Here is an 11,916-nt window from a genome sequence, read left to right as displayed (position 1 = left end):
ATAACAGACTAAACTACTGCTGTCAAACTTTTAGATTTTTTGTGACACGTGAGGCCTATATAGAACGCCACGTTCCATTCCAACAAATCTTAGTTCATCAACCCTTTAATATAAGTAAGGCTATTATTACGAACTAAACAGGGCGCGCGCACACACGCACACGCGCGCGCGCGCACACACACACACACACACACACACGTACGCACACACGTACGCACGTATACAGACACACCGTGCGAGAACGGGGGGTCGCCGGGGGGGGGGGGGGGGAGAGAGAGAGAGAGAGAGAGAGAGAGAGAGAGAGAGAGAGAGAGAGAGAGACAGACAGACAGACATACAGACAGAAGAGAGAGAGAGGGGGTGGGGGGTGGGGGGGGGGGTATTATTGATATTGTTGCGTCTTTGATTGTTTGTTCCCCTTACCTTTCGGAATATAATAAATAGTAGGCTAACTGACAATATATATCATTACCCAAACGGGTATAGTGCAGACCCACATATCAAAACTACGCATAGTCACATATCACACACGTTATTATACATTCCATAGCTTTCCACCCTCCGTTTGGATAAACACGGAAATGGAGCAACATTCGAAACTACTGTTTTGTGTCTGCTGCAAAATAAATACAGAACATGTGCGGATATAAACAAAATAAACTTTGAAGGAGTCCCCCTCACCCCCACCCCCTGCGCTCAGGCCCCAATGCACTGGACTACGAAGCATGAAATGAACTTCACCTTCAAATTCTCGCAAAATCACACAATTTACGCAACCTTTGCGTTTCTGTAGTTAAAATAATTTTTGTTGCTTACTCATCGTTATTTGTGGGACTAAAAGGCAGTCTTTTGAAAGTTGTTTTCTCTTAATGAAAGGAGTTTTGAAAAAAATATGAGCCATTTTTTCGTCACCACGGACTCCGGACAGCCAGATTGGAATTTCATACCTTCTTATGACAAAATGAAAGTGCGAGCACTCGTGTCCTTAATTCCTCCTTTCCCTCCACTCATTATCAAACAACCTCAAACATTCATCATTATTTTTACCTCAACGACTCACTGGTTCGGCCTCTCTATTGTTTTTTTCCCCCCCAAGAGTCAGCCAAAAGGAAATAAAAACCAAGATTAAAGAAAGCAAAACCCTTCTCCAACCCCCCCCCCCCCCAACAACAACAAAAACAACTCCTTGCTCTCACGTCTCACCATCCCAGGACGAGCCTTTGTACCCATGGATCCTCAGCAAAAATACGAAATATGAATTGCACGATGATGACTTCGATCCTAGGCCTAGCAGTTTTCCTCCAAAATCCTGTCAACTGCCAGTTTCTTGGTAACATGGCGGGAATCTAAGTCTCCTGACTGACTGAGAGTACACTGTGATCGTGTTATTGTTGTTATATTATCCACGCCTTTCTACAAACAATACATATATACAGTAAACATGCAGAGGGCCATTACGTAAGGAAATTATCAATTTTTAGTATCCAAATAGGCCTACTGTTTAGATTTAGTCTAGATTCTAGATCTAATATCTAGATCTAGATTCTAGGTCTAGAATCTAGACTCTACTCTAGCTAGATCTAGACTCTCGTCGTCTCTAACTCTAGCAGATTTGATTTGTCAAGACTCTTGTCCTTGTTGTTTTTTGTTCGCAGTGACCAATCTAGATCTAGGCTACGTTCACATAACCCTGAATGTAATCTAGATCTAGATCTAGATCTAGATCTAGTTTGCATTTTAAGAATGATCTTACTCACTTCACCTCCTACCATTTTCCTTGCTGCTTCTTTTTTTCACCCCCTCTCGCCCCTCTTCCTGCCTTGGCCTTCTTCCATGCCATATAATATGATTCTTCCTTGTTTCTTCGAACGACTTTAATTTTTAAATTGTTGAGGGTTGCCTGGTCCGCACACAGGAAGAGGATCAAAGTCGTGTTCAGCGCGTTAAGTGAACGAGGCCTTTTTGACCGCACCTGTTTTGCGGTGCCCGCCTTTGCCCTCCGTAAACTCTTGCATTTAGACCACCGCTGCATAAATGTCATTATTTTTCACACAAGTAAATCTATTCCTGACTAGCGGATAGCTAGAGAACGACAACTAAATGCCATTGGCCGATATTTATAGTAACAGCCATCTTGTTTGACCTCGCAAGGGGGATGCCCGCAGCATCATCTGATCGTGATAAAAAAATTAGTTATGATTTTATAACAGCTCGCGATTTGCTCAGTTTCCCAGCTTGAACTTCTCTTAGAGTCTTTCCTAGTGCTTCCCCCGGGTATAGATCTACTGCTTTTGCACCTCACCACAGTATCCTTTTGCAAACCTTGCAGTCTCGAATTATATCCAGAGATCTACTCCATTTGCTGCTCAGCATCCTGTTGAGTCCAACAATCTCTTGTAAGTGCTTAAAAAATTTAAAGATTGTGTCCTAGATGACTCATATGCTCATCCTATATCTAGACACCTTGTTAGGGTGAGATTTTTTTCTTCCAAAAACTTTTCTCTTAAGCTTTCTTCTCTTACTCCTATCACCACCTGATCTCTTATTAAGCGGTCTTACAAAACTTTAAAAGAAACAATCCAGATTGAAACGGTCGATCATTTGCACTGCGTTGTTTGACTTTGTTTGAACTTGCTTTCGTACGTAGGCCTACTCTTTGTCTTCTTCTTCTCAGTTTATGTAGTGTACAGCATCATAATCAATCTAGGCGGAAGAAGGATGCTGCACAATCACAGATATAACTGAACCGAACACACTACATTTAGTTGTCGCTCTCTAGCTATCCACTTGTCTGTTCCTGTGTTCTTTACCTATTTAATTACCTATTTAATGACTATTCACTTAAATTTGAGCGACCGTAGCGTTTCAGTCGTGCCTTTGTGCCGATGCTTGATGATTCATGGCGCCGTGAACGTAGCCTGCAAACTACGACATACTCAGCGCTGTGGACGTATTATACTGTGTTTTTTGTTTAGGTTAATAGGAGTCTAGTAGATCTAGTTTTAGTTAAGTTTAGAGAATTTAGGTACATCGTAATTTTTATCCAAACGAATTGGCAGAGAACAGCCCTCTTGAGTCTGAATTCCTTTTTTTAACTAATTTAGTTAAAATTTTAATTTTAACAATTTTTTCCCCTTATTTGGAGTTTTACAAGTATTTTAAAAAAATACTCATGGACCCGTCTCTAGTTCTATTCTAAAGCTCTTATCTCGTTTATTTGCTTAGCATGAACTTTGGCTACATACCGCAAATTAGTAGTTTATGAGATATGTTTGGTTATTTTTGTTCGAACGTACACCGTAGAACCAATTGCGTAGTAATATTTTTGACTCTTTTTAACATCTTTGGGGGTTTCAGGTGTGCCACCCTGACCTAAATAAAATCAGATAATCAGAGGGGATTCAGGGGTGCTTGAGTATTTCACCGTAATTTGATGTTTCGCAATTAGGTTTTATGTTTTCTTGACTACAATTGATTTGCGACGGTTTTAGTGGCCTGTGTCCTACAGCAAAAATTACGGCAGTTAAGCCATCAAAACGGTGCATCTGCGTGCAGGTGTAAAACCCTGACATGATGATGATGATGATGATAGTAATGGTCCACACTGCGGCGGGCTGTCACAGTCAGTTTGTTTTTTGTCCTCGTCTCGACATACTTATCACTCATCAGGACTGGAGCAACTCTGACGTTCTGAGTAGTTAGTGTTGAGTAGGTGACACATTGTGTTACTCAAGTAACCTTTCAAAAGTGTAAAAGTAATGGGAAAAATTACAGGTTTTTTTTTCCTTTTTGGTAAGTGTTTTACGGCGCTTGCACCCCTCTCTCTCTTTTTCTTCTGGCGCTGTGGCGTCATAAACGGTTAGCGATGCCGACAGCACGCAGGAACTCAACACTTGCCCTGGGGTCCTTGAAAAGTGCTGAAAGTGGGTTACTGAAATGTCCCAGCAGACGGCTTCTGGCATGATATTTGGCGGGACATCTCAGGAACACATGGTCCATAGTTTCGTCCTCCTCCTTGCCGACTCGACAGGACAGATGTAGTTTGTGACTTTGTCTCCTGGCGCTATTTTGTGGAGATATGATCTCAACTTGGGTGATTTTCCACCAGTTCTCATTTGGCGCTCGCCCCTGTATAAGGTCATGTGATGTAGGTAAAGGGAAGTCTGCTGTGGTCTTGTTCATTATTCTCTCATTGTAGGGGATGGCATGGACCCTGTTCCCAGAATTTTGTGAGAGTGAAAGGTCTTTCTTTTTTCTCTTGGTCTTCTATACTTAAGCTTTGAGACTGTCGCTATCCACTATGGCAATGCATGTTTTACCCACTGATGCCTACAAATAAATCTGTCATAATCATGTTACAGAGATTCAACTCATATTTTTGCAGGTCCTTTTTCACCAAGTCTGCTGCTCCTAAGCCCAAGACCACAGAAAAATCAGCTGAGGAGAGTCAAGATAAGGCTTTACAAAATGGCCCAAAAAAGGCAAGCAAAGTTGAGCAAGTTGAGAAAAAGGACAGTTCCAAGAAGGTTGATAAAGCTGAGGGTAAAAATAAAAGGTAAGGGTATTCTTCTTTTCTTGTCCCTTTTAAATGAAGAAGATACTTTAATCATTGTACTTTATCTCCGGTACTGTGTTAAAAATATGTTTTTTTGGGTTGAGAAAAATTATCATTTTCAAAGAAGACATGGTTCCCAATCTCGCTAACCCTGAGACCAGGGGATAGGAGTACCAGAGAAAAATATTCAGTAGCCCCTGGCTCTTGTGTGAACCCCTTTAAGTCAATTTTTGATTCCACTGTGCTCATACTGACAAGCTTTCTGACTTTTCCGTAATAATGTGTTATATGATTTTATGGAAATACAAGTGTCTTCATTTTATCAATTATTTATTGTCATCAGTATACTGAGTATGTTCTTTCTTTACCAGCTTGACAGTAACCAGCATGACAGTAAATGTTTGCTTACACTGCTTGGCCTATTTAGCCTCATCTGCTATCTTCTTGTGACAGAACAGTGCCTTCTGGATGCATCTGTCATGCAAAGTAGTCAAACACTTCATCTGGATTATGTTTCTTTTGATTCTGAGGTGCAATTTATGTTTTAATTTGCCTTGAGCATTGAATTGTCTTAGCCATATTATGTGATCAATTGGTTCCTGTTCTCACTATCTTCTTAATTTCCACATTTATCCTTTATTTCATTTGATGCGCGGCAAATGAAATGTTGCTTTTTTTTTTTTAAAACTCGTACAGGAAACAAAAGAAGACGAGTCCTGCTCCCAAATCTAAGGCCTCTCCTCTGAAGCAGAAAAATGTGCCATCGGATGAAGTAGATTCTCCGATCAAGACGAAAAAGCGTACGAAAAAAACTTTCGTCATTGAAAGTGATGATGATGAGGATGAGGAAGCACCTGAAGTAAAGCAGGATGAGACACCTGAGAAAGCATCAGAAGAAGTTGCTGAAAGTAAATCAGATTCTAATGTGGCAGAGGCCTCGTCTCCAGATAAATCTTCTGTCGAGAATACGCCAAAGAAAGAAGTATGTAGAAGTTAATATTTCTTTCTTAATCGTTGTTTTATTTTTTTTTTTTATTCCTTTGTGGTTTGGACACTTGCCTTATGTTGTAAATGTATTTGTAAATATATATATAATAATTAAATCAAGTGCTTTGTGGTATTCATATATCATATTTAGTCATTTTGATTTTGTGTCTTATTTATTTTGAATAGTATAATATAATGTAGCTAATAAGGGAAAAAACCCATTTTGTTACTCTTAAATATAGCTATGGACTCTCTTGTTAAGTATTTAGATCATGTTGAACCTTTGCAAGGCTAATGTGAGAGCACTCAGAAAAGTTTATTATGTGTCAAATTCTAATAATTATCCGAACTGTAATACTGTAGTAAATGTAGGTGTTTTTTCTCCCAACTTCCTAGTAGAAAGACATAGATACGCAATGTTTTGCCTCAGAACACTATGTATTAAACCCTTTCTTCAAAACAATAAATGACAGTCACCATCCACCATTTCCAAAGTCAATATCATTTGTTGAACTTATAAAGTTATTTGGATCAATTTACACAAAAACTGGAGTACAAGATTTGGATCATAGATATTTTTGTACTTATTTTTCTGTACTGCACAAGTATCTACTTAGTGTTGGGTTTTTTTTTGGGTTTTTTTTTCAACCTATACTTTTTCCTTTCAGAATTCCAAAGCTGCCGTGAGTCCAACCAACAATCCTCAGACTACTCCTACAACATCATCTGATAATGTGACAGCCACACCTGAGAAGACTCCAGCAGGGTACTACAAACGGAAAACTGGTGAGGGTTTGCACATATATGAATAATTTAGAGATAAGCGGTTGGGGGTGGGGATGGTGGAGGGTTTGTGTGGATAGGTGGTTGGGGGTAGGGGGGAGAGCAGTGGCTAGCATGTGAGCATGAGTGGTATTAGGGATTGGGTATGAGTGAAGAAGTGGACAAAGTTTGTTTGCTAGGTATTGAGTATATTATGTGTGTCTTGCTAAAGTAATTGCTAAATTCAAGACACATGCACACTTATTCAACATACATTAGTATGGATCTCCTAGTGAGATAGTCTTTACCCTTTGTAGCCATTTGTTTGTTGCCAGCTCTTCTCCAATGCATTATTCCACAATGCCATCTTTTGAATTGCTTGTTCCTTTGCTCTCTACTTCTAGACAGTGCTAAATTTCTCCATGGAGTTGAATGTGCAGGAGACACTTTTCCTGAAATTCTTCACCTTTTTATCTTATTTTCTTTTTAAAAAAATACTTTATATTCTTTACTTTGTTTCAACTTTTCTGTATGCTTATAGTGTAGTGAGTAATGAAAGTACTTGAACTTCCAGTACATCATAGTGTCATTTCTGTTAGTAAACTGGGCATTTTCATGTTCCTGAAGTTGCTGTATTTTGGGTGGAAAGAGAGCACTTTAGGTCATTTACTCCCCTTGGTTCTGTTTAATGATATAATCTTACTCTTTTCTAAGCAAAATAGTTAAAATAGCCTGTTTTATGGTAATCTGGGGCTTCTGTAAATGAATTTTTGATAAAGAATAAGTCCTGTTGAAATGTGACCATTTTGGTAATTATCTCACGGTGAAGTATAACTTAACAACCAATGTAGTAATCCTTAAGGTATACTTCTTATATTACACTTAAATTTTGTTTGATTAATTTTCTGACTCAAAATTTATCGCCAGCACGGAAAAGCATGAATTCTAACAGTGGAGTGAAGCGGAAGTCTTGTGAAGAGAAGTCCACAAGTCCACCCACTGAGAGTAAAAAGCGGAAGGGAGACGACTCAGATGGTGACAAAGCTGAAGAGGACCAAGTGGAGACTGTGAAGATGGAAAAGGATGATGAGAAAGATGGAGATGTGAAGGAAAAACCGAAGGTATCATCTGTTAAAATGAATTAGGTGAATTTTGTTCAGATTGTGCTGTGCCGTGAATTTCTTTTTGTCGTTTGTTCATCTAATCTGTGAGTGCTTGTTCTATGTTGCACGTTGTTCGTGTTTTCAAAACTCACTATTGAGACTTTTAGACCTTTTCCCATTTTACCATAACTTAAATTATTGTCTGCCAGGGTTGGTGATTTTTTTGATTTTTTAAATTTAAAAAAAAAAAATCGATTTTTAAAATTTAAATCAGATTTTTTTGATTTTTTTGATTTAAAAAAAATGTCGACACGGTTTGGGATTTTTGGTGGCTAAAAGTATGTTCTTTTAGTGCAGAATGCATTGTCTTTATTTTAACTAATGATTAATATAAGCAACTGCGAAAGAAAGCCTTAATCTGCTATTATCAGTGAATTATGGCTACAGACAAAAAATGAAGAAAATGTCAGTCTAAAAGGAAAGGGGGGGAGGGGGTAATTATGCATAGATAAACTTGTATTTTATTACAGTGTGTGTGTGTGCGCGCGCTTGTGTTTGTCTAAAAAGAAAAAGAAAATGCTAATTTCAATCATGAAAAAAAAAAGTAAATTGAATACTGTATTAATTTACTACTTACAGTGACAGGGGGGAAAGCAGACTTGTAAGCATGATTATATTAGTCTACTAAACCTTATATCTGTTTTATAAAACCAAGGAAAGGAATTCTGAATGTTTAAAGACGTAAAAACAATACATTTTTTAAAAGTGATTTAAATCACTGAGTTTTATTTTTAAAATCAAGTTGATATAAATTTTTAAAAAATCAACTGATTTAAATCGACTTGATTTAAATCAACCCAACCCTGGTTTTCAATTATGAAAAGAAAGAAAATTGAATACTGTATTATTTTACAGTGACAGGGGGGGGAAGCTGACTTTTAAGCATTATTATATTAGTCTACTAAACCTTATATCTGTTAAATAAAACCAAGGAAAGGAATTCTGAATGTTTAAATATGTAAAAACAGAATACATTAAAAAAAAAAGTGATTTAAATCACAAAATCAAGTTGATTAAAATAAAAAAATCAACTGATTTAAATCAACCAAGCTCTGATTTCAGTTATGGGAAAAAAAAGTAAATTGAATACTGTATTATTTTACAGTGAAAGGGGGGGGGGGGGAAGCAGACTTTTAAGCATGATTATATTAGTCTACTAAACCTTATATCTGTTTTATGAAACCAAGGAAAGGAATTCTGAATGTTGAAATATTAAAAAACTGAATGAAAATAAATTTAAAAAAAAGTGATTTAAATCACTGATTTTTATTTAAAAAATCAAGTTGATTTAAATAAAAAAAATCAACTGATTTAAATCAACCTGATTTAAATCAACCCAACCCTGTTGTCTGCTAGTGAAAGTTTTGAAGAAAGAAGATTGGATGCATGTGGTCAGTATCTAGGGTCAGTGCTTATTTTGAATTAAAATTTTTATATTAAAAGCGCAAACTTGAATCAGGTAATATTAATTGGTTGCTTTTGCTCTCTCTCTCCTCATGATATTTCTCATAGAGTCGATTTCTGCATAGTTGTACTTTACTTTGTATATTATCTAGTTTAATTATCCAAGTGGTTTTAGTATAATTTTCTTTCATGCCTTTTGTTGAAGGATGCTGAGGATGATGCCAAAAAGACTGAGAAAACTAAGTCTGTAAAAAAGAATTCTGATGAGAAAAAGAAAAAAGAGTCTCTGAAGGGAACAGGAAAAAAGACGTCACCGAAAAGCAAGAGGAAATTGCTTGACGAAAAGGAGAAAGAAGGGAATGCAAAGCAAAAAAAGACCGAAGGTAAACTAAAACTTTGAACAAGGGGTCTTTGGGGATTGAGATTTGGTTCATTCAGGTCATGAATCATGCTTTTGTAAGATAAATACAGTTGAACTTGCTCTAAAGGCCACCAGTCCAAGAAAATCACCTGTTGAAACAATCACTTCCTACTTTAAATTTTGTGTTTTTTAAAGATATTGTAATGACACTGTCTCAGACATCCATCCATCTAAGACAACCACTTTTCTCGTAGGCATTGGATGGCCATCTTTGATAATTTTGACCATATATACAGATGAACCTACTGAGGCAAAAACTGTCAAGGGAGAGTACCTAGGATTCTTTTTGTACCAAAGTGTTATGTATTAGAGAAGCAATCGAGGCTTACCTGTAAGGTGATGATTGTTTCTGATTTTGGCGATCTGTCATCTGGAACAGAGTAGTAACATGAGATGACAGCTGTGTCTTGCCAGTCATGCTTTTAGCCTGTCACGCTTGTGATACCAACCTTTTTCTGTAAACATGTATGCATACATAAGATGTAACCTCTAGCTAACTCATACAATAAGTCATAAACTTTGCTGATGCCAGACAGCAGATTGTTTTGAAATATATTATTTCTATTTGATCTAAATCTTTGTTGGTAAAGTTGCTCTTAGATCCATTCTTTGATGAATAATTAGCACCATGTGTTTCACCTGACTGCCCTGTTTTCTGAGAACGGGGAGGAAATTGTGAGGGATAGCTGACAGTGACATTGATACTTGTAAAGTTGGCACCAGATGTTATGTATCAAAACCAGATGTCTTTAAAACAGGACAAAACAGAGCCAAGATATAGGTTGTGAATAAAAAATGCTTGACCTGAACCTAGGTTGTAGTCCAGCAAAAGTTTTGTCCATCCCTGCAAATCCACCATGAGTTGGCTTTGCTGGAGTGATGGCAATATAGAACATATGGTTCAGTTTTTGGTATTGTTTTGGTAAGTGTTTTATGGTGCTTGCACCCCTCTCTCTCTTTTTCTTCTGGCGCTGTGGCGTCATAAACGGTTAGCGATGCCGACAGCACGCAGGAACTCAACACTTGCTCTGGGGTCCTTGAAAAGTGCTGAAAGTGGGTTACTGAAATGTCCCAGCAGACGGCTTCTGGCATGATATTTGGCGGGACATCTCAGGAACACATGGTCCATAGTTTCGTCCTCCTCCTTGCCGACTCGACAGGACAGATGTAGTTTGTGACTTTGTCTCCTGGCGCTATTTTGTGGAGATATGATCTCAACTTGGGTGATTTTCCACCAGTTCTCATTTGGCGCTCGCCCCTGTATAAGGTCATGTGATGTAGGTAAAGGGAAGTCTGCTGTGGTCTTGTTCATTATTCTCTCATTGTAGGGGATGGCATGGACCCTGTTCCCAGAATTTTGTGAGAGTGAAAGGTCTTTCTTTTTTCTCTTGGTCTTCTATACTTAAGCTTTGAGACTGTCGCTATCCACTATGGCAATGCATGTTTTACCCACTGATGCCTACAAATAAATCTGTCATAATCATGTTACAGAGATTCAACTCATATTTTTGCAGGTCCTTTTTCACCAAGTCTGCTGCTCCTAAGCCCAAGACCACAGAAAAATCAGCTGAGGAGAGTCAAGATAAGGCTTTACAAAATGGCCCAAAAAAGGCAAGCAAAGTTGAGCAAGTTGAGAAAAAGGACAGTTCCAAGAAGGTTGATAAAGCTGAGGGTAAAAATAAAAGGTAAGGGTATTCTTCTTTTCTTGTCCCTTTTAAATGAAGAAGATACTTTAATCATTGTACTTTATCTCCGGTACTGTGTTAAAAATATGTTTTTTTGGGTTGAGAAAAATTATCATTTTCAAAGAAGACATGGTTCCCAATCTCGCTAACCCTGAGACCAGGGGATAGGAGTACCAGAGAAAAATATTCAGTAGCCCCTGGCTCTTGTGTGAACCCCTTTAAGTCAATTTTTGATTCCACTGTGCTCATACTGACAAGCTTTCTGACTTTTCCGTAATAATGTGTTATATGATTTTATGGAAATACAAGTGTCTTCATTTTATCAATTATTTATTGTCATCAGTATACTGAGTATGTTCTTTCTTTACCAGCTTGACAGTAACCAGCATGAAAGTAAATGTTTGCTTACACTGCTTGGCCTATTTAGCCTCATCTGCTATCTTCTTGTGACAGAACAGTGCCTTCTTGATGCATCTGTCATGCAAAGTAGTCAAACACTTCATCTGGATTATGTTTCTTTTGATTCTGAGGTGCAATTTATGTTTTAATTTGCCTTGAGCATTGAATTGTCTTAGCCATATTATGTGATCAATTGGTTCCTGTTCTCACTATCTTCTTAATTTCCACATTTATCCTTTATTTCATTTGATGCGCGGCAAATGAAATGTTGCTTTTTTTTTTTAAAAACTCGTACAGGAAACAAAAGAAGACGAGTCCTGCTCCCAAATCTAAGGCCTCTCCTCTGAAGCAGAAAAATGTGCCATCGGATGAAGTAGATTCTCCGATCAAGACGAAAAAGCGTACGAAAAAAACTTTCGTCATTGAAAGTGATGATGATGAGGATGAGGAAGCACCTGAAGTAAAGCAGGATGAGACACCTGAGAAAGCATCAGAAGAAGTTGCTGAAAGTAAATCAGATTCTAATGTGGCAGAGGCCTC

General features: G+C 37.8%; 1 protein-coding gene across 1 annotated transcript in view; it reads left to right on the top strand.

Moving 5' to 3' along the window:
- Positions 1 to 1,317: 1,317 nt before the first annotated feature.
- Positions 1,318 to 11,916, top strand: part of LOC101855220 (DNA ligase 1) — a gene marked incomplete in the record, with an annotated part of 87,463 nt that continues 76,864 nt past the window's right edge. Inside the window, 6 exon segments of the mRNA XM_035972873.1 lie at positions 1,318 to 1,458; positions 4,385 to 4,555; positions 5,252 to 5,537; positions 6,211 to 6,328; positions 7,232 to 7,425; positions 9,077 to 9,254. Of these exon segments, the coding sequence (XP_035828766.1) occupies positions 1,442 to 1,458; positions 4,385 to 4,555; positions 5,252 to 5,537; positions 6,211 to 6,328; positions 7,232 to 7,425; positions 9,077 to 9,254 (964 nt within the window).

The sequence above is a fragment of the Aplysia californica genome, unplaced genomic scaffold, assembly GCF_000002075.1.
Source record: "Aplysia californica isolate F4 #8 unplaced genomic scaffold, AplCal3.0 scaffold00884, whole genome shotgun sequence".
In the NCBI taxonomy this organism is placed as follows: domain Eukaryota; kingdom Metazoa; phylum Mollusca; class Gastropoda; order Aplysiida; family Aplysiidae; genus Aplysia; species Aplysia californica.
Note: the sequence above shows the minus strand (reverse complement) of the source record. Positions and strands in the feature narration are given on the sequence as shown.